At 39.5% G+C, this 24,531-nt stretch overlaps 1 protein-coding gene across 1 annotated transcript in view; it reads left to right on the top strand.

Annotated features, from left to right (window-relative positions):
• The window catches only part of HPD (4-hydroxyphenylpyruvate dioxygenase), a 313,743-nt gene that overhangs the window by 215,779 nt on the left and 73,433 nt on the right, over positions 1-24,531 (top strand). The window contains exon 12 of the mRNA XM_044069652.1: positions 12,454-12,576. Coding sequence (XP_043925587.1) covers positions 12,454-12,576 — 123 coding nt within the window. The remainder of the gene's footprint in view (positions 1-12,453; positions 12,577-24,531) is intronic.

The following is a 24,531-nucleotide window of genomic DNA, read 5'->3' as shown; positions in this document are numbered from 1 at the left end:
CTTTATCATGGGACAGATGAGCACTACTGTATGCAGGACTATTATCAGGCAAGCGCAGTTACATTTATACAAGGCAAGCTGTTTGGGGTGGGGATGGGCTGGGAACTGCTTCTGTTTGAAGAGCTAAGTGAGCTGTACTGACGGTGAACTTTTTTCTAACATAAACTCACTAAAGCAATTTTTTGCTGACCTGGACAACCTGAACACTATGTTCTGGGGCAAGAGATAATGAGTATGTGTGTGTGTATAACACACATGATGTATACACACACATCATGATAACATATATAAATAGAATGCACTTCCCCCCTTTCTCTACCGATGAATTTCAGATAATTCAGATGATAATCTAGGGTGTGGAATAAGATGTTTTTTCATGTTGTTGGCATCAACAGAATTAGCAGGTAATCTGACAGGGGAGTGCAGTCTTCTAAGAAGCTATGTTTCTTATCTAATCCACAGAGAAATCAAGCTTAGCAAGAATGGGGGGTGGGAGGATGGCATAATGGTTAAGGTGTTTCCCTTGCAGACACAAGGTGCAGGCTTTGATTCTCACATGGGTTAATTGGCTAGGCTTAAAGTGGCCCACAAGGGCAGTTAGTCTAGTACTAATCTATGAACCTATGAACCTATGCAAGGCAAGAAATTAGTTATTATTGACAAAGAATCCCTATAAATGAAAACATTAAACATTTGTATTTATTTGTTTTTCCTTGCCAGGACCAATGAGGTGTCATCTTACTGCATTTAATAAGCTGCGCTACCGAATGGTTATAATGTATAAGGAATGTGACACTGTGCTGGTGACTGCATTTAAACAGGTCTAAACAACTCTTGGTGCACCCCATATCTGTGAATCAACTGTCCATTCTTGGGCCCTGCAATAATATAATAAGTGCTGTCCAACCCAGTGTCCAGTAACCATTCTTCAGCGAAGTGACCTGGGTCATTATTCTACATTTAGTTAGCAGCTTTTTACTTTGAATTTTGTTTGTTCATTTATAACTTTATAGTAGTGTGTTTTGCATCTTGCTAGTCTGCCCATTAGCAGATGGTTCTTCTTTCTTCTCACCAGTATTACTCTATGTACTATCCCCACTGCCACCTATACTACTTTAGAAACCACCACTGATATGTCATGGTGGTGAGTGGGTACCATATCCTGTCTTGGTACACTGGGAGATTTTACCTATAAATCCAATTCCCAGGTCATCTCCTGCATGCGAAGCATCTGACCATACATTTACTCATAGATGTTTCTGTGCGTACAAGTCTAAGCCACCACTCGAGACCAGCCAAAGCATTATAAAGGGAATAGAATAGCCATCTAGCCTCAGCAAGGACACAGTACTGCTACAACCCTTCCTCTGAAGCAAGGAATCTGACCATCATCTAATGTGTCTCATTCCCTTCTATGCTCCCCCTATAATGGAGATGCTACTTCAACCTCAGTTTCTATGTCTGGTAACAAAACATCTATGATAGTGGGTACGGGGTCTATATTACTTCATCAAAATAGCAATTCAGTGAACTGCTATTCAATGAAAATGAAACAGCAAACATTCACTTAAGCAAATGTTCACATCTGCGAATGTGTTACACAGGGGAAGGAGTTACTTGGCCAACATGAGGAAATGCCATTTTCCTCACTGTAGTATGATCTTGGAGTTAGTAAATATAAGTAGGGGGAGTGTGGGGGCACAGCCCCCCACCTGTACAGGTATGATATACTGAGGTGTGTCTTATGGTGGGAATGTTGGCCAAGTAACTCCTTTCCCTATGCAATACATTTGTGGATGTGAACGCTCGCTTAAGTGAAAGTTTGCTGTTTTATGTTCGTTGAATAACAGTTCACTAAATTATTTATACAAAGTATTATACACCTGTGGGTACACATGACTGTTGATTTTAAGTATTCTGTTTATTTTATTCATGGTCTTAGACCTCATTGAGGTGCAGAAACTTGCATATGCCAGTGCTGTTTAGGGTTGAGTTACCTGGAGTATAGTACTCTGGACAGGGTCACGCATGGTAAGGACTAATGTGAAATGCTGGACTAAGTCAGCTCCAACCTCTGATGTTATCAAGAGTGAAATGAAGACAAAAACATTAGGATCTCATTGACTGTAAAGGTGGAAAAGGGCTACAAAAAGATGGGATTTTATGCTACTCTCCTTGCCACTGGGATCTAAATGGCCAGCTTATCAAGCCTATCTAATTGCTATAATTACAACAGCCTCCCAATGTTATAAGAAGTCATATATGGTTCTATCATAAAGAAAAAAAAACATTCATTTAGCCAGCTTCCAACTGGGCAGCAGTGGTCTACTGATGAATTCACAGGACCACTGAAGTCCACATTGAAGTGGTAATCTGATGGTTGTTTAACATGTGGACTGGGACCACGATGAGGTTCAGCAGCTGCATCCATAACTGAGCACTCTTCTTTTTTAGGATGCCTTCAGTTTATTCTGCATCATAATGTGGACTATAAAGAATGCCCTAAACCTAAACAATGGTTTGTCTTATTGTTGTCAGAAAACCATATCCAGTGGAACCACTCCCTTTTAGCCTGGAGTAAAAACAAGACAGTGGAATATTCACATTTAAATGACAGGTAATATAACAAATGACCAGATGAACTCTGTCACCAGAGAATGTGCAAGATAGATGTCTTGTGAATACTGATGCCCTAAGTGATATAAAATGGCCAAGTGAAAATCAGCTGAAAAAGAAAGCACAAGTATTATCATATTCTTAAACTGGAGCCTAATGAAGGATGTTGAGTTCCTAGGATCACCCCTGGCATCAGTAACAAATCTATTAGAATAAGAGTTCCCATACATGATGCCACGTGACCTGCATCTGGCTAGTGCTGGGTCCATAAAACCAAAAGCAATCACTGACCTACTGCCATTCCTTCAAGGGGAGGGGGACTTGATGTTCTTCATTTTTCTGCTGAAGGAGATCAGAGGAAAAAGACACACAGCATTCAGAGTAATGGGGGACCCAACAAATGTCCCAAGTACATATACATACAAATGCACATCAGTGCATTCAATATGAGCTTCCTGGAAATGATGAGGCATAAGCAGGAAAAGTCCTAGTTGTGATAAGATGACCCAGCTTACAGCTGCCTAGCCTCACCCTTATGGGGAGGACGAATGAACATGTCAAGAGCATTAAATGGGGAGTTGAGAAAGGACTCAGTGGGAGAAGTGAGGATAAATGACTAATCTTATCAACCAGCTCACTGAGGTACTGAACGGTATCGGTAGATTTTTTTTTTTATTACTCATGTCAAACTCAACAGTCAGAATGTCACTGTCATCAGCACATTTATCATAGAGCTTAACCCTGGTGAGAAAACAGATGAAGTCCTGGGTTACTGGTGCCTTCTGTGTGGAGTCTGCATGTCCTCCCTGCATTTGTGTGTGTTTTCTCCAGATACTCTGGTTTCCTCCCACATTACAAAGACATGCGTCTGGAGTGTTTCTTTCTGGGCCTCTGCTGAAAATTGGCTTCATTCCAAGTTGGACTTTCCCGGTAAACAAATGAATTTCCCTTAAAACATTATCCATCCCTACAAAAACACTAGTCCACTTCATTCCACTACAAAACTTTTGGTTCCGTCTGTTAAAGCGAACAACCTATCTGGAGAATTTTTGTTTGCAAATTCAGTAGGCAAACCTTGAATTCTCTCCCATCTGACCTTACTCTGAACCCCTCCCTTAATCAATTTAAGTGAATAAAACAAACAAAGCAACCTATAACAGCTAAAGGCAGTCCTTGGATAAAATGTAAAAACAGAATAAAAGCCTGGAAAAACCACCACAATGAGAATCACTTCCTCCTTTAATAGAGACAAACAAACAGGTAAACTAATAAAATCCAAGAGCTCTACTAAAAAAATCCACCAAATGTCGAACTATTTGCTCGCTTATGTGAAAATGAGATTTATGAGCACAGGAGTCAAGAGGGTCATAAACAACACTTCTCTAATATGACGCCGGGAGAAAGATTAGCTCTAAATGAGCTTAAGGTGAATGAGATGATCATAATTAAACCAGCGGACAAAGGTGGTGCCATTGTCGTTATGGATTTGACATGGTATGCCGCCAAAATGGAATCTATGTTAAGTGATTCACTCACCTATATTAAGCTTACCAAAAGTGAATTAAACTCCATCATTCATAAAGTGACTGATACTTTGGAAACACTTCTGTTACAAGGGCTATTGAGTCAGGAACTGTTTGACTTTTTCAAGGTGGAATATCCTACTATTCCCACCATCAGCGGTCTACCCAAGATACATAAAGACCTGCACAATCCCCCTCTATGCCCAATTGTCGCAGGACGAAACTGGGTAACAGAACCTCTATTTGTTTATGTAGAAGATTCCTTAAAAGACTATGTCAAATAGGCCGAGAAGATCTCGAGGGATACAGGTGATTTTTTAGAACGTTTGCATTGTTCACTTGAAGCTGAAGAAATTCCCAAAGATTTACTCTTTGTAACTATGGATGTTTGCAACCTTTTCACTGTTATCCCTAATCAATATGGGATAGAGGCCATCAGTACGCTTTTAACAGACTTGAATGCTAAGCATGTTTTATCTGTGAACTGCTGAGATTAATACTTGAATCTAACATTTTCACATATGGCAGTGCTTACTATTTACAGAGTTGGGGAGTAGCGATGGGTACCCCATGTGCTAACAGTTACGCAAATCTTGTATGTAAACTCCCAGATATGCTCTGAATTGTTGCATAATGGTACAAAATATAATGAACCTACAGACATAGCCAACATCCTGGCAGACAGATTCAGCGCAAACTTCTCCCCCCCCCCAAAGGAGCAAATGCCTATCCCAACTGAATGTAACCTCCCTGACATCACAGATACACAGGTGAAAGCTGCCCTCTCCAAAGCAAAAACACAGCATCTATGGGACCGGACTGTGTCCCAGGCTGTGTCTTACACAAGCTCCAGGAAGAACTCAACCCTCACATTAAGTCACTGTTCAAACTTAGCCTTACTACAGGATATGTACCCAAAGAATGGCGTACAGCTACAGTGGTCCCACTCCACAAAGGTGGTGCCACAACGGACCCCGGAAACTATCGCCCCATAAGCCTGACTAGTCTGGTCTGTAAAGCTATGGAGCGTATTATCATGGAACTCATAAACAAAGACATCGGGAGCCTCCAGACACTGGACCCTACCCAATTCGGCTTTGTTAAGGGCAGATCTTGCCTCTTAAACCTAGTTGATTTCTTTGAAACAGTTACCAAAGCCATAGATGAGGGCAAGGTAGTCCACACAGCCTACCTGGACCTCGCAAAAGCCTTCGACACAATACCCCACTCGGGCATCATAAATAAGCTTACCAGCTTAAATATCAACCCCTATATCACAAGATGGGTTGCAAACTGGCTCAGAGATAGAACCCACATGGTCAGAATCCCAGGTGCCATGTCCGAATCCAAACCAGTTACAAGTGGCGTCCCACAGGGCTCAGTTCTGGGATCTCTCTTGTTTGGTATATACTTCTCTGAGGTTCAGGCTAACACGGGGAGATTATGGCTGACAAAGTTCGCAGATGACTGCAAACTGGGGGCCATAATCGAATCTCCAGCTGACACAAGCATCCTCCAAAAGGGTCTCACAGAGATGAATGCTTATTCCAGAGCCACGGCCTCAAGCTAAATGCTAAAAAGTGCATAGTCATCCCCTTTGGGAAAAACAAGGTGCCCACAAATTACCACATAGGTGGTAATCCATTAAGTACGGAAGAAGTAATTAGAGATTTGGGGACCAACGTAGATAGTAATCTCTCCTTTGATAATCACGTTGCCAAAGTGGTTAGAAAGACCTTCTATATAGCCCACCTTATCACGAAAGGGTTTGCATCTAGATCAAGAGAGGTCATTGTGCCCCTCTACTCATCACTCATCAGGCCCATAATTGAATACAATGTCCCTTTTGGGATGTACCTTACCCGACACCTGCAGCAACTGGAGAGACCCCAAAAGTACCTCACCAAGAGGATCATGGGCTACAAACAGATGTCCTATGCAGCTCGACTAAAGAAACTGCAGCTCTACTCAGTTGCTTACCGCCTACTCAGAGGCGATCTATGCCTGACGTACAAAGCCATGTCAAACCCAGAATTAATGGACATGCTCCACCTCAAAAAATCCAAGTCCCTTAGAGCTACATGCTTCAGGGACCTAAACCTCAGCACAAAAATAAATAGGACATGCTGGAGGGACAGATTCATTTCCCAGAGGCTCCCCTCACTCTGGAATAGAATCCCAATTCATGTTAGACATAGCCACTTGCTGACCCTCTTCAAGCGAAATTTGGACGTGTGGATGGGAAAGCGTAAATTCACCCCTGGGATCTCTCCTGTGTCCCTGCTAGACAGAGGCACAGTAAACTAATCTTAAAAGGGTACCTTCTGTGACCTACTTTACAGAGGCACAGTAGGCTAATCTAATAGGGAGGTGGAAGCCAAATACACTCTGGCTAGGCTTATAAATGCTCTAGGGCAGATAGCCTAGTATCTACCTATGAACCTATTAGCCCAATGGGAGAACACCAAAGTCCTAGATTAATTAAATCCTTGGTTGCATAAACTAAAATTTTATGGACGTTTTGTGCATGATGTGTTTATTTTGTGGGATGGCAGTGTCCAAGATTTACTTGATTTCCAAGAATATTTGAATGGGACCACTGATTTCCTTAGGTTCACTCTTAATTATTCTAGTAAAGAAATTGTTTTCTTGGATGTACGACTCACCTATGATGTGGACTTAGGTATAAACACCTGCAATTATTGCAAAGAGACATGGAAGAACCATTACCTACATAGAAATAGCATGCGTCCTCATCACATTTTCAAAAATATCCTAGAAAATCAGATCATTAGAACTTCTAGGCTCTGTATGAGAGAATGTGATTTAACACAGGAAACTAAGCAGATACAGGGCTTCTTACAGGATAGAGGCTATTTGGAATGAGAAATTGTTATGAGAGCTGATAAGCTGGAGAATATTAGGAAAACAAATGGATGTCCTTCGTTCAGGAAAAAAGATTTGATGAGGCAAACAAAAAGGAATTTGAGAGAGACAGCGGATCTCAATAAGACTCTAAATTGTCTGCTGACCTATAGTTCTGACTCTCGACTAGTATGTGACACCATACGCAAGTACTCGCCAGTCTTGACAGAGAATGAAAAAATTAAAGAGATAGTAGGGGAAAAAACACGTTTCACTTACAAGAACAAAAAGAACTTAAAAAGGATGCTATGCTTCAAAGATGGAGTTTCAAAAATAATTGAATTCCAGACATCTAAGAAAGGTACATATAGATGTGGCAAATTTCCAAGCTTGCCCTTATATAAACACCAGCCACTGCTTCTCACATCCTATTTCTGGCCAAGACTTCCATTTTAATGGATATGCTACCTGCCTTTCCCGAGATTTAGTTTATCTAGCTAGCTGCAAGAAATGTGTAGCTTTCTATGTAGGTAAAACTAACCAGTTGTTTAAAACTAGGATTATGCAACATCTGCGAGATATCACTAAAGCTGATACTAACAATGCATTAGCCACTCACGTTATACAGTTTCCCACACACTCATTTATTTTTATGGTCTTGGATCACATCGTACCCAGTTTTCGTGGAGGTGACCTTAAAAATCTTACAGAAATACGAGAAACTGAGTGGATAATAAACCTTAGAGCTGACAGGCATCCAGGTATAAGCAATATAGTACCACTGAAGCCTCTGCTTAAAAACAGACGCTTCAAAATTTTCTGAAAGTTTTCTTCATGATTTTATTTTAATGTTAGGAAGGCCTGGTGTTTGCAGCTAGAGCTATAGCTTTAAGATGTTAAAAAGTGTGTTACACCTACTCAGTATGATGTCACTAAATGACAAACATCTGATTGGATGGGACTATGTTTTTAAATTAGTGAATAGAGCTCATTTTTAGATCTGATGAAGGCCGAAGAGCCGAAAGTGCTCATCTTTTACTAGAGCTCTTGGATTTTATTCGTTTACCTGTTTGTTTGTCTCTATTAAAGAAGGAAGTGATTCTCAAATGAAGTCACAAATAAATTAGTAATACCAACTGATGTACTGCAAAATGTCTGTCCCCTAAATTAATTCATCTTCCCATCTGGCCATATACAGATATCTGAGACCATTACAGCCCCCACTACCACATCAGACACTTGCTGACAACACTTCATGTTAAAAAGGAAGAAACAGTTTTGAAGAATTAATTTAAGTAGCTTGCCCACAAGGAGTACTTCATTAATGGATAAGCCTATTTTGTCTTGGATAAAGGAAATTACCTATGCTATCCCTATATTGAGGGATCATTGAGGACAAAAACAAAGCATGTACATCCAAAGTGACTAACCACGTTTCTCAAGCTACTATAAAATCCTTCAAGTTAAATTAAATGTATTTTATGTAATCAGGTAAGTTTCATCAGGGGGGTTGATTTAAGTCTACTGCTACAGTCAGTGCTTCCATTTTGATATTACCACAGATAATATCAGCCTAAAAAGGAGGTCCTTTTCATTCTTATGTAATCTGAGGATCCCAAAGAAAACAGGAATCACTGCCTTTGTAACCAAACAAAACTCAAACATTTTTGTGGGATAAAATCTGTAGTTAACAATTTCTGCAACTTGTCATCAATTTCACTGTAAATTTTGTTACTACCAGTTATAATAACTACTTTATAGCAACTGATATCGAATAGCATAATTTAATTTTCTGCACATATTCTGAGTCCATTGCCAACAACAGACCACTCAAGTCGGCAGTTGTGAAACACCTGCTGCGATATACCATCAACTTATTTTAAGCATCTCTATCAGAGGATTTTGAATTAAAACAACATTTCATAGCTGCCCTGTCTGTCATATAATCAGAATAATCTTTCAAGATCTTCTTAACAGAGATTCACTACCCAAAAGTCTGTGGGATTTACCCAGACAATTATTTCTTTGCTTAACCCAGAAATGGTGCCATTAAAGGTTACATTTTGTGTTGCAGAAATCACTGTAATCAATGAAATATTTGCATGGACAGACGCTGCTTTGAAAACCTTTCCCCTCTTTTTTTTAAGCTGCTCATACTTATCCACAAGGGTTTCCATTTAAGTTTTCATTCTGAAACTAATATATACAATATCCCTTTTACATGCAGTAAATTATGCCCTTCATGCAAGGTGATAAATTAAGCCGTTCTATAAACCAGATGAGCCACATTATGGATTTTACAAATTAACTACTCCTCCTTTACATTTTTTTCTTGTTAATTAAAAAAAGCCTTCCTTCGCCAACTTCTTTACCCTCTTGTTATGAGAATGGAGTACTTTATTGCAGTTGTAGGTGTCCCCAGTAATCTTTCTGCTCCTTCCATCTTGCTGTAACAGATTTTTTCAGTTATGCATTTGTCAGAGACTCTTTTTCCCATAGTTTCAACTTTATAATGTTGCTGATCATTAGAACTGTGTACAGAGGTAGCAGCTGTATCTCTTCTCCCCAAGTCTGCCTCTTCCTTTTTCTTTACTTTTTTCATGTATCACACTTAATGGAATAATATGTTTCCAGTCTGCTAAGAACACAGCATTTCCCTCACTCTTAAACAAGTTTATCATTTTATCAGTGTCATTCAGCTTCTGACTTGCCTTTTACCTTTCCTCATTATGCGCTGTCTCTCAGATGGACACTTGCTCATAATAGTCTAAGCACTCATCTATAGCGTCCAACACGTCCTGGCTCCAGGTTTCACTGAAAATAGCATCAGCTCTCTCTGTGCTCTCACTATTAAGTGTTCAAAAAAGGGTGGCAAGAATTTTTAAGTAGACCTGCATAAAGGTGTATTTGGCAAGGCATCCCCCTCCCCTCTTAAGTCAAAAAAAAATAATTAAAAATATATAATTGTACATAATTTACAGAATTACTAATGGTTGTTTGCCAAGTACTGTTCCTACGTCCTATGTTCCTATTCTCAGATATTTTTTCAGCAACATCTGATCATAGGAAGTTACTACGCTACTGGTCCTGAGGCCCTTATAAGCCTAGCCAAGAGATTAACCCAGGTTTAGATAAGTCAGCAACCAAAGCCCCAGTCCAACAGGGACAAAGGTGGAATCCCAGGGGTATATTTCCTGTTTCCCATCCAGTTATCCAGGTTGTGCTTAAAAAGGGATAATGAGGTACTCTGCTTGACATGTTGAGGGAGTCTATGCTACAGATGGGGGAGTCTCTGGGACAAAAATCTGTCCCACCAACAAGTCCTATTGATGTCACAGACCAGGTTGAGGTTACGCATGTGGGTTACTTGAGTAGAGCTTGACTTGTGGATATGCAGCAGTCCCATCAAGGCGGGGTCTGAGATTGCTTTGTATGCAAGACAGAGGTCACCTCTGAGGAGTCTGTATGAAACTGAGTAGAAGGACAGGGCGTTTATCCTATCTGTGTAGGGTAGATGTTTGAGGCCCTGGATTTTCTTGGTTAGGAACCTCTGTGTCTCTCCAGCTGCTGCATGTGCTTTGCGAGGTACATGCCAAAGGGGGTGTTGTACTCAATAACTGTCCTTATAGGGGGAGAATACAGGGATGTTATGACCTCCTTGTCCCTGAATGAGATACCCTTACTTATGAGGTGGGCCATGTAGAAAGCTTTCCGTACAATGGAAGTAACATGGTGGTCCATTTGTAAATCCCTTTTGGTGCTCCACAAAATCATGCTACTCGCCTCACCCCACAGAAAGGACAAATACCCTTCAGATTTACTTGTATCATTTCAATTTCCTTGAACAGATTGTAATCACTGCATGCACTGGCAATCACAATCCAGCAAAACATGACTGAGTAAACTCCCAAAACAAACTATAACACTGGTCTTGTGGGGGAGGGGGAAATTCATGTCTTGTTGCTTTTTTGTGCTGAGTGAATCGAGTTTCAATATACTGTAATTGAATTACCATGAGCAGATCAAAATCCATTCACAGAAACAGACTGTTACTTTCATTCCAGAAATATATAGTTCATTTATGCTGATCATACCCAGAATTTTAAGTTTTACAACATTTTTTCTTTCCTCAGTTTCCAGAATTTTCTTCAAAGTCCCCTACAGCTTGGCCAGGCCATCTTTATCAATCACTTTCTTTTTATAATGGCCCCCTATTCCAAGTACAGAGGAAAATGTACATTACTCTCAACAAACACTACCCATTATGTCCTGTGAAAACAGGTCACATGATTAGTGTAATGTATCTAGCCAATAAAACACAACAGACAGATGCAAGGCCACATGATGTCACAAACATTCACACACAGAATCTGGCTAAATTCTATAGTAAATGCATGCAGTACTGTGGTCACCTTTATTTTTTCTGTGTAATATTGAGTATGTATATGGTTCACAGAGCTTTCCTGGAAAGTGCTTTTCAATGATTTATACTGTTACTGACACTCAGTTGATCATATGTAATGTATTTCCAGTCTTTCCTTTCCTGTACAGAATGGTGTTAGGTTTCTTGCAAATTCCCCATGTGGAAGATTTTCAGTCCATATATCTCTAGTTAATCACTGTATATTAATCAGATCAGTCAATAGTGGTAGAAGTAGCAAACTTAAACTCGTCTTAAGTAAAAAAAAAATAATTAAAAATATATAATTGTACAGAATTTACAGAATTACTAAGTTTTCGAAAGTAATCCAAGCAAGGCAGGCAGTCTGCTTCCAGTCGAAAATCCTTTATTAAGTACACAGACAAGCGATCCAAGTAAAACACATCCCTTCCCCCATCACTATAAAAATATTATTGTATAATTAGTTAGTATTGTTATTACATTATGACAGCTACTAAGTAGGGCAAGACCAGCTCGAATGTCACACTGAGGGAAGGGATGTGAATTTAACATGTGTACCAATAACACTTTGTTTTACAGCACAATAAACCATTCCCTTGTCTTATAAAAAGTATATATATATATATATATATATATATATATATATATATATATATATATATATAAAGCTTGTGAAGAAACTATTACTCTATTTTTGTTTTACTGTACAATTACATATTTTTTATTTATTTATTTTTTTTACTTAAGACAAGTTTAAGTTCGCTACTTCTACAACTATTGTCTGATCTGATTAATATACAGTGATTAACTAGAGATATATAGACTGAAATTCTGCCACACAGAGAAGTTTTTTACACTGTTTTGTTTTTGGACCCACTATAGTGGGTTGTTTTGAGACTTCTGGGATACCATGGAGATTACTAGTTTCTTGCAAATTCCTTTCAACATGCCCTAACATAGTCATAAGTAACTGCAGATAGCTGTTATGAGGCAGAGAAACAGTGGTAGTTCAGCCAGTTGACATAATGTATATTTTTTACATTGTAGATCACAAATTTAAAGGCACGTGGAGTGGAGTTTTTGTCTACACCATCGACCTACTTTCAACAGTTAAGGGAGAAGTTGAAAACATCAAAAATCATAATTAAAGAAGACATAGACAAACTGGAGGTAAGTTCTCATAATCATTCAGGACTATACCAACTCTGAGCACAATTCTGTATTTTATAAATACAAGGCTGAGCCTACAAATGGTCATTCTGTGATTAGTGCATTTCCCTTTAACCAAAATGTAAATAAAATAAAGAAATTAATAAAAATGCAAATACACATAAAACAGGACAGTGTACATTAAATTTGGGAAAAATACTCATCAAGTCAGACACAAAATAAATCTGAGTGAATGCTGTTTTCCTTTTGTTACCAACAATTTGTAGTGTATATTGAGACTTCAGAATGGGTGGCTGCGGTGGTGCAGCAGTTAGCATTGCCACCTCACAGCAAGAGGTTCTCTGGTTCGATCCTCGGCTGGGGTGCCTTCTGTGCGGAGTCTGCATGTCCTCCCTGTGGTTGCGTGGGTTTCCTCTGGGTGCTCCGGTTTCCTCCCACATCCAAAAGACATGCTGTAGGTGGATTGGACACTCTAAATTGGCCCTAGGCGTGAGGGCATGCGTGTGTGTGCCTTCTGTGGAAGGTTGGGCGCCGGGCTGGAAACTCAACACCATAAAACTCCACTGCCAATGATGAGTGGACAGGTGATCTGCTGTGGCGACCCCTAACTGGGAAAAAGCCGAAAGAAGAAGATTGAGACTTCAGAATGCTGCTTCTTTATTTGTAATGTTCATGTTTTTGAAGTAGTTTTTGTTTCTCTGTGCTTGTCTCTAGCTGCTCCTTCTGCTATAGTGCTTCCTTTTGACAGTTTGAACATGGTGGGGCTGTCACCCAGGCAAGCCTCAGAAGGGTTACTACATTAGTCTTATATATATAATATAGTCTTACTATATTAGTCTTATATCCCTCAACACATTCTCAGCAGCACTTCAGGGTGGCCATACAATGGGCATGGTGTGGCTCAGTCATTAACTCCTGTGACACTCACTAACACATATGCAGAAACACTTAAGGTATACACATACAATGGGCATAGCGTGAGGTGATAACTCACTTCTCTAAGTTACACCTTTAACACAAGCTCAGTAGCACTTAAGGGGTACACATACAATGGGCATAGTGCGGGGCAATAACTCACTTCTGTAAATGACACCCCTAACACATGCTTAGTAGATCTTAAGGAGAACATATCCAATGGGCTTAGCACTCACTTCTCTAAGTGACAGTCCTAAAACATGGCAGTAGCACTTAAGGGGTACACATACAATTGGCATGGCATGGAGCAATCAGTCACTTCTGTAAGTGACATAAGGTAGCAAACTGTTTGAACTCCCTTAGATGTAATGGGCAGCCATTACATCCTTCAATTTCTACCAGGGGCCATTAATGCTGTGTGAGCTCAGATATGTCCCCTCTCCCCAAAGAGTGGTAAACAGGCATTACCAATCATTCCTCAACAGCACCAGTCATCTTTGCCACTACTCAGACTGCTATTTCATCCTAGATCATAGTGAGGGCTTTATTTCTCTATGCCAGAAAGATGACAAGTAATATTCAGCAAGTTAAGTATTTCCTGGTTGTAGCATATCACTGGTGCACTGGCAGCCAGAAAAATGTTCAGTTTTACCAGTTTATTGTGATAAGGCTTGGTGAGCTAAAGATGCATTGCAGAGCTAGTTTGATGGAAATATCTGAAACCTATGGACATGACCTAGGTATAGAACTTTAGTAGTACTTTAAGAGTTGAACCTGTGAAATGCTGTAATATATTTCCTGATATTTTATTAACAGATCTATGAATGAACAGCAGTCACCACTTAATAAACTGGGGATTCATAAATATAGTGCACAGCCCCACAAACAGGAATTCCAGTATGTTTCTCTTATACGGTTTGAATGCATGACTTATGACACTGATTCACTAGGAAAGTAGGCAGCACACACATGGAGCCACACCACAAGTGCCACAGATGAGGATCATGCACATAGCCTGCCATGCCACTATACAAAATGCACAGTGGATTGTGTTGCACAACAGTGTAAATGTAGCTTTTCCCAAGTTGGCTACACTAATTCATGGGATGCAGTGCTGTTAGTGTGACAGCACAATTCATGTGTGCCACAGTGTCAACAATATTATGTGCAACAAATGGCTGTTAAGAACGTACAGTGCTTTGCACTCTGCAGCAAGCTATTGCACAGTGTGTGACTGATGAGTAGTCTCCTCCATTCTACCATTTGTACCAAATAACGGTGGAGTCAAATGCACACATTAAGACATCTGATGTGGCACCCGTGCTTCAGTAATCTGTCAGCCACCTAGAAAAAATTTTACTTCACTGGCAGCTAGTCTCACCTGGACGTTCTATAACAGTCAAAGGCTATGGGTTCTGTCGCCCCCAATGCTGCCATCCATACTTGATGTGACACACAGCCAGCAATATGGAATTTAATTCTCACCACTACTTCTACTTAGTACACAAAGTTCAATTTGCCTTATAGTTTCATAGGTAGGTACTAGGCTATTGGCCCCAGGGCCTATACAAGTCTAGCCATAACGATTCCCTGGCTATTGCTTCCCACAAATATTTACTTTCCTGGACCCCTGTCTAGCAAGGCTACTGATGTGATCCCTGGGGTGAATTTCCTATCTCTCATCTAATTGTCAAGCTTCCTCTTGAAGAGGGCCACTGAGGCGCTCTGCCTGACATGTATGGGTAGCCTATTCCAGAGTATGGGGAGTCTCTGGGTCAGGAACCTATCCCTCCAGCATGTTCCATTCATCATGATGAGAAGGTTAAGATCCCTGGAGCGTGTGGCTCAGAGGGATTACAATGAGTGAGAAGGCCAAACAGAAAAAACAATCTGTAAAAACTAAATGAAAACTCCAGCCAAGCTGGAACTTCATATGAAGTGAAGTGAAGTCACGTAAATCTTTATCTGCACTTTTTTCAAATAATACACAATTTAAATTAATTTGTTTGTGTTGCATTGAGCAATATCTAGTTGGAAGTTGTGACTCTGTTTTTTCAGTTAAGGCTTGTTAAAAAACCTGCATAGCCAATGATAAGTGGGGGTAGTTCACTTCATTGTTATTCAGTTTCTGCCTTGGATAAGTGGTACAGTTTTAATTATTTGTGTGCTTAAACCATGAGCTCTGGCCAGCTAAGACCTGCACGCAATCAACTGAACGTTTAAGTGAAGTTAAGTAAATCGTTATCTGAACTTTTTTCAAATAATACACAATTTAAATTAATTTGTTTGTGTTGCATTCTAGCTGGAAGTTGTGACTGTTTTTTCAGTAGGTCCCCACCCACCCTGTTTTTGTTTTGGTGTTAATCTTGGTGACTTTGAAACTGCCCGCCCCTCTTGTAAATTTGCACTTGGATACTCCTCCTGGGCCCATCTCATTTGCTCACTCAAAAAAAAAAAAAAATTGTTCTTCTTTTATCTGCTTTTACTGTATTTGTGTTTCTTCCTACTTTATTTTGCTTTTGCGTCATCTTAAAAGTACTCAGTTGTATTTATTACTGCTTGGTGTAACTCATGCCAAGCCTTTTAGTTTAAGCACGTGGGCTTCAGACCAGTTGTTTTACATTAAGAAGGTTTGTGGTCTGCACTGTAGTGGCAGAACAGGTAGCTTACATCCTTCTAAGTTGGGAACATTTGGGATGTACCTCACTAGACACCTGCAACAACTAAAGACCGCAGAAGTACCTCACTAAGAGGATTAAGGGCCTTAAACAATTACACTATGAAACACGACTAAAAAAGCTCCAGCTCTTCTCAGTCGCTTACTGTCTGCTCAGAGGTGACCTATGCCTGACCTATAGGGCCATGTCAAACCCTGAACTAATGGACATGTTTCACCTCAAAAAAACGAGATCCCTCAGAACCACTCGTTCTAGTGACTTGAACCTCTGTACAACAATAAACAGGACATGCTGGAGGGACAGATTCCTGTCCCAGCAACTCCCCTCACTCTGGAGTAGAATCCCAGTCCATATTCGACAGAGCTCCTCTCTGACCCTCTTCAAGAGAAATCTTGAGTGGATGGGTAATTGTAAGTTCTACCCTGGGATCACTTCAGGAGCCCTGTTGACAGAGGCCCAGGTTACTAATCTAATGGGGAGGCGAAAGCCATCACTCTGTGGCTAGGCTTATAAATGCCCATGGGCAGATAGCTTAGTACGTACCTATGAACCTATAAACCTATGAGTGACCTCTCAAACCTCTTGAATCAGAGGCCCATAGGATATATACAAATGACCCTTATGAACACCAGGTATTTCAGCTAATTGCCAATACTGAATGCCCATGACTTTCTTTCGTCGTTTTAATGGACAATTCCAGGCAATAAAGCCAAACCCCACTAGCTGTGGGTATGCATATTTTGGCCTTGTTATGACCTCATCAGCACAGCGCAAGCAGAGTGTTAAGGGTATATAATAAATGTGCACTACTGCCTTGAGCAATAAACACCACCTGCCACAGCCAGATAAACTAGAACTACCCATCTACAGATAAAAATTATATTCAATAGCTCTCCAGGATTTCATTCACCTCAGACTGAACCCACGTCTTTCAGTTTAACCTTACCAATAGTAACTGAAACTTGACCCAAATAATTTTGAGCACTTATGTGCACAAACACACACACAGAAACCCAGTCATACAATATTTCTTAGAATGGGGGAGGGGCTAAAAAGTAACTCTGTAACACTAACTTTGTCCTTACCAGGCTTTAAGGTACTCTCCTACCAGTTTAGTCAAAACTAGCAAAACAAGAGCACACCACCCAACTCTTTATCATTAAAATTAGCCATCCTTTAAATATGAATTAGCAATTAAATCTATGCAGTCACCCAAGACTCTGAAGTGCCCCACTTTGGGCATGATACTTGATATAAATGGCAAGTTGGCATTGCTGTCCTAGACTTGCATACGGCCAGTCCTGATTCCAATCCTGTGCCACCAAATTGGCCCACAAGCTGTGATCAATACATAGAGGCAGCTGGTCTACCCAGTCACGGCACTAAATTTTTTGTGTTTTTAGTTCCTCACTTCAGCTCTTCCTCTCCCCCTAAACTTACTTAGCTTGATTTTTTTTTTTTTTTTTTTGAGAAACAAAAAGGAGGTAGTTTTGAGACTCCAGGTCAATTGCATCTTTTCAAAATTAAGAAAAAAGTGACTGATTAATTTTAATAGTCCTGAATTTATATTGACTAACTTTATTATAAAAGTGATATATTTTGCTAACTTCTGTATCATGACTGGGAGGCTGTAAGTGTAACATTATTCGTGTTTTACTCTTCTTTCTAGTCTACTCCATAACTACTATTGTTACTAGATGTTAGGGTGGTAGCTTCCTTCTAAGTTTCTCTCCAGCGCTGTCACTCCACACTTGTCTACATCCAGTGTCTGCTGCTATCTGGGTTACGGACAGGTATACTATACAAATATCATTTGGTTTACCCTGCATGGTTGATAGATGGTGCAGTGGTTAGCATTGTTGCCTCAGAGCCAGAAGTTCTCCGGTTCAATTCCCGGCTTGGGTGCCTTCTGTGCAGAGTCTGCATGTCATGCCTGCATTTGTGTGGGTTTCCTCCCACATTCCCAAGACATGCTGCAGGTGGATTGGACATTCTAAATTGGCCCTAGGTGTGAGTGTGTGCATGTCTGTACCTTCTGATGAAGGTTGGGCGACGGACTGGCAACTCAACAACATAAAACTCTACTGCCATTCGTTCTGCAGACCAATGATCTGCTGTGGTGAACCCTAATGGGAGCAGCTGAAAGGAGAAGATTTGGTTTCCTTGCTAGTTGAAACAAAGGAATGTATGTGCCATTCCCCATTGGACGTGTTTCATTAAAATCTCATTCTCAGCTACATAAATTACCCATTGGGCTTGTTTCATCAAAATGACAGTCTCAGGTATATAATGTAGTATGTGTTATGTAGACTTTAACTCATTACAGCCAGGTGATGCCTGTAGGTGCTTCTGCAGTTACATCCTATTGATGCCTCTAGGCGTCAAATATTGCTTCTTCATATTTGTATTAATAATTTCAAAACCATGCTACATACAGAGTATTAAAATATTTAATCTTAAAGTTTACACAATGGAAAACACAACTATGTTGATACATGACCTGTGTCTACTGCAGGTAAAGCAATATTAATTGCCATTCATATATTTATTTATATTGTCGTAAATTTCATAGTTTTCTAAATAACTCGATAACTGAGTAGAACATACAGAACTGCTTAGCTTCATATAGAAGCTCTCATCTGGATGAATAAAGTGCTACTAGCAGTATCTATGTAACATGAGTGGTTGCTGAGATACTGTAAGTTGTTTACAAAATATTACAAATGTAATAGTTATATTTACTGTGACTTATAAAATCCATTTTAAAACCTAGAACCTAAAGTATACTACCACAGTAAAAATTAGTTTGTGCTGAAGAGTATGCCTTTTATACTTCTTTAGTAAGCTCTATGGTTCCAGAGATATTAACATTTATTTGAAATGTGAGGACATAACATGATTCTATCAAAAAAATTAGGCTCCGCCCATTGGAAGTTACAGTGCAAACTTCCAGAGCTTCATTGGTGGGGATGAGTTAAAGGAGAACCACACCAAAAACTGAAAAAAAACATTAGCTTTTTTTTAGCAAATCTTGACATTTTCTGCACTGTTAATGCCTCTGTATCAAGGTAAATGGTTACTGTTATTTTCTAATTTGTTATACCCCAAAATGAAGGCTGCCATGGCTAGCATGATTCCGTTTTACAATCAATGCCTTCACCTTCTTGATGTCATTTTAGAGATACATAAAGAAATCCTTATGATGAGGGGATCATTTACTGTGATTTTTCTCTCTGGTCAGTTTACAAAAGTGCTGTGACTGCCTACTTTTCACTGTCAGCATCAATCCACATTTTTAATTACTTTGCTTTTTCATTTCATACCTCTCAACTGCACACATATTTGCAGAATGTCCATAGTTTTGCCTCATATTTTTTGTCTGTTTTTCATAAAATTGTCATTTTCTGGCAAATTAGTGGCAAATCATTAAAGAGTGAAGTTAAAAAATAATGACATACATTTGATTTTCAGACTTCATACCCTTCAGAAAATTCATGCTAATGCAAATGCTATTCTATTAACTTTCTAAGTTTGTAAGAGCAATATTTAAAAATTGTCCATATTTTTGGGCCTTTGTCCCCCTTTTATTTATGGCTTTGTCAAGACTTCTTGCTCTTAAGAGGTTAAGAGGTATGTTACTGGCCATCTTTGTTACAGCATTTTAAGGAATGGTTGAATGACAGGCTTGAAACTGTAGATGAGTTAATTGTTTTTAAAGTAATAACTGTAGTTCAGTGTTCAAATGCCTGAATCCTGTGATTAACAGGTGTCACTTGGGCTAAGATGTTTTGTGTCACATTCACTGTTTTAAATATTGTAGCTAGAATTAAAGTATTTGATGTATTTGATGTTAATCATCTTTACCCAGCTCCAGAAAAAACATATACTTTTACAGAAATTACAGCGCAGAAAAAATGCAAAATCAAATACTGACAGAAAGTAAGAAGAGTTAGATGAACACATTTGTTTTCTTTCTTTCTTTGTGGCATTGAGTTTTATTAAAGAGAAAGACATTTGCATCTGAAAACTAAGCCCTGCTTTTGTTTAGACTCCTAAGTTGCACTATTTATCTGAGGTGTGATGCTGGCAATCTGTTACTGATAAGGCACATTTAAATGCCATTGTTTAAGAGGCACTGTTTTCTTTAGTTGGGTAAGTGACCTAACCTAATTACGCTGCCACTATAGTAGCCTTTGTGATGTAATAGATGAGCCAATGGCAGGAAAGAAAGGCAAACATAATTATTAAATTATGTTTTTCTTCTGTGATGTGTTTAATGTTGGATGACAGGGAAGAAAAATCACTTTTTAGAAAGAAAAACTTGACTTTTGGCTGGAGTTCTCCTTTAAAAAAAAAAAAAAAGCCCAATCGACAATATCAACAATGACATATATGGTCCTTTCAACATAGGGTTGCCACCCCTTCATTTTTTTCCGGACTATCCGGAAATCAAACTGATTCTTCGGGAGTCTGGAAAACACTGTACAGACTCCGGTATTCTGCTTCAAAAAGGAAACAGACTATCGGAGTTTGTAAATCGGCTGATTTACTACGCTTTGTTTTTTTACAGAAAAGCATAGTAAATCAGCCAAAAGAAGGCAGCAGGAACGGAAAAAGAGGGCACTCCTCGCCGAGTGGTGTCATCGTGAAATCACAAAATGGGCGTAATGTGGGTGGGGAGGGGGTTGATGGGCGGGGTTACTGATGACATGAGGGGCGTGGCTTTACTCCGGTTTTAGCCACGATGAACGGTGGCAACCTTATTTCAACAAGAAAGCTCAGGCAACTGATTTCTGTATTTTATACACAGGTACACACATGCTTACCTAAGAAGGCTGCAATTTCTGCCTTTGGGAAGAGTATTTAATAGAATAACACATTTCCAGGAAAAAGGATTTGGTGCCATTTTTGTGCTTTTTGGTTCAACCTGAAGTGCAGCTTGTTCATGACTGGCTAACAGTATTTCCATATAAGTCATGTTACAAAATAAGGTTTATGAACTACATCTGTAGGCCACAGAAATTAATATTACTTGGGAATTTCTACCAGCACTGTAATTACGTGGCATGGCACATTCTACGCCCACTTAACGGCTGAGGATAATGTTTATGTGGTTTCCCTTTATTTATATTTTTGCCTCCAGGAGACTTTTAACTAGTAAAGCCATTATCACTTTGGTGAGTGGAGAGGAAACAGAGTTCATAGTACAGGCCAGGGTATTACACAGAGAGTATGACTGTCCTACCCAGAGAGACCGAAATAGTCTTGTAATCCAGGGAACTTAATTTTTCAAGAGAGTAAAGACCAGTCATTTCTTAGAATGTAGACGGGAATTGCTGTTTACAGTATGGTGTTTGTTCTGTAGGAGGAGCTGAACATTCTTCTACAGAAAAGTAATAACTGGCTTTAGTCTGAGGAAGGAGAACATTATTGCTTTCATTCTTTATGTGTTGTGGTTTGAACATTATTTATACAGTCGTGTGCTTTGTGAGATCCGGCCTGCATTTTTCAGTAGGCATTTTATCCTGCATGAGTAAATCCAGCTAACATCTGCAAAGGTTAGCATTTACTTGAGTTTCATAACCACGTATGTATTCATTGTAATAGATGTCAACTTCTTCCAAAAGATGAAATGACATTTCACTGATAATGTAGGCTGCATTTTCGTCTGAGGCTCTGAAAATAAATTCATTTGTTTACTGGCTCCACTTCCAAATAAACTAGTAAGATTGCACAGAGCTGTTGAGCATATGCCTGCTATTTTTATAGCTTATATAACAGATGTACAATGCATGTTGCTAATTTGAAGTCTGTACGGCTAAGGTTATCCATATATGAGGTAAAGCAGAGATAGAGGTTAGAAGGAATCCCTAAATATTTATACAAGTTATATCTTCTACATTTCTTTCAGAAGGTGATGGTATGCTCTGGTTTGTTGGAACTTTGCTTCTTGTAATTGTAACATCCTGGAAGTTCTAATTCTCACCATTATTTTGGATTACAATGGCATCGGCTGAGACAGGAGTGTTATGACTGTATACAATGGATAAATGGGGAGTGCATCTGGAACTGACGAATGATGAAAGGCTGTTGACATGGCTTCCTTTGGGAGTATTGTTATTCTAAAAGAAAGGGTTTAATAGAAATCTAGGACAGGCAGCTGTTCTGTGCCAGAAACTAAAAGCAAAACTTTAAGGAGATGCCCTACCCTTTTCCACAGTTACATATCTCTGAGTGGGGGAGAGTGTCAATAAGCCATCATTCAAGTAAGGCATTATCATCTGACCTAATACAACTTTCAGTGAGCATTAGACTTGCACTGCAGATTTCTACTGTCTGGAAACAGAGTACAGTTTTATTTTTTTAACTGTAATGTATTTCCACAGTATTACTACAGTAGAAACTGCACTTGTATAAGCCACTGTACATATTTTCTTTCTTTTAAGTATTACACATCTCTGAAAAACGCACCTACAATGTAGCTTTATTACTTTTATCTTGATTCAGTATAGCTTTACTACAACTTATAATGCATTTTCCTTGCTAAAACACATACATTTCCCCAAGTTTGTCACAGTTCAAGCCATGTCATTAAAAACAAATCCTCTACAACTGCCCCCAACCCTATAACTGCAGTCCATCACAGACATCACTTCCTCTACGTCACAGTCCCCAGATGACTAAATGCTCACAATATATTCTTAACACTGGTGCCATAAAGAGAGTATAACCCTCAGAACCAAGCCCCCCCAAACAGTTAAGGGTCATGCAATGGATAACTTGCATGTCCATGCAAAAGTGAATCCATGTGTGCTCTTTGCCATTGCTGTTACATCTTTGTTCACAAATTAAATATGTTAATAGGGTGCATAAAGGTTGCTTGGAAGGATGAATAAGCGATGTGGGTACAACAGTGCCATCACACAGTCAAAGGATGGAAACTCGACATGATGGGAAGGGTGGACAATTGGTGATATCATAGAAGAAATGCTGAAAATGCTGAATGTATGTTTTCATATAACCATTCACAAAGGATGGAAGCAAACAATTGCAACTAAATAGCGATATTATTCAGGAATGAGATGTCATTGGTCTTTGGCAGTACTTTCACTGTAATGTAATAGTGGTGGTATGATAATATAGTCCATTCATTGCTACACCACAGGGATGACCTAAAGTGATCCATAGAAATGTTATCATCCCTGGAAGAGTGCTGTTATTTTGCATATCATGTAAATATGATATTCCCCATGTCACCCACTGCATTGCCAACTGGTTGACAGATAGGACGCAGATAATCAAAATAGTGGAAGCTACCTCCACAAAGGGACCAGTCACCAGTGGAGTCCCCCAGGGTTCTGTGATGTGACCTCTCTTGTCTGGCATCTACTTTTCTGAAGTAAAAAAACAGTCTGAAAAGGCTTTGACTGACTACATTTGCAGATGACTGCAAGCTAGGAGCAGTCATTGAATCTCCAAATTACTTGGTGATCCTGCAGGAAGGTTTGTCTCAAATAAATAACTGGTATCAAAATCATGGTCAGAAACTAAATGCCAAAAAATGCATTAGTGTATCCTTTGGGAAGTTATCTACCCCAGGGAACTACCACAGTAAGAATACAACCCTAAGATTTGACTCAGTTGTTCAGGATTTGGGAACTTATGTGCACAGTGACCTAACTTTTGACCAACACATCTACTGTTGTAAGAAAGCCCTTCTGTACTGCACAGCTTATAAACAAAGGGATTGTGTCTAGATCTAGGAATGTCATTGCCCCATTTCACTCAGCCCTCATTAGGCCAGTCATTGAATATAACACCCCTTTGGCATGTATCTATCTAGACATATGCAACAACTGGAATGCCCACAAAGATACCTAAAAGAATACAAGGCCTAAACAACATGCCCTCCACGGACCACCTCAAAAGCCCTGTCATTATACTCGGTATCCTACAAACTGCTAAGAGGTGATCTTAACTATGAACCTATAATGAAGGGATCATATGCTGGTGTCACTCTCATTGGTGAGATGCTGTTGTCACTGTGTTGCAGGCATAATGTTGTGTGCTTGTATTACCAAGCTTGTTTGCATAGTACACTCGTGTGAAATGTGATTTTGCATCCCTTTACTTTAAAGATGGTTGAGCCTTTTCTCTCATCTAAGCATGTTGTTCCTTGGCTATGTTAGGCTGAGCAGCACATATCACAATTAAAGTGGCATCAGGTATGCATCTGCTATAGCAGGTATGGTAAATGAACAGGTGTAGCTCTCTGAAAGTCTAACTGCTGCATACACTTTACTCATTTTGTGAAACATAAGGGATTCATAGAAACATCATTACTTTTACACCTACTCCATAT

This window comes from Protopterus annectens, chromosome 4.part0 (assembly GCF_019279795.1).
Source record: "Protopterus annectens isolate FY-2018-M chromosome 4.part0, PAN1.0, whole genome shotgun sequence".
In the NCBI taxonomy this organism is placed as follows: domain Eukaryota; kingdom Metazoa; phylum Chordata; order Ceratodontiformes; family Protopteridae; genus Protopterus; species Protopterus annectens.
The sequence above is the reverse complement of the archived record's forward strand: the minus strand, read 5'-3'. Positions and strand labels throughout refer to the sequence as shown.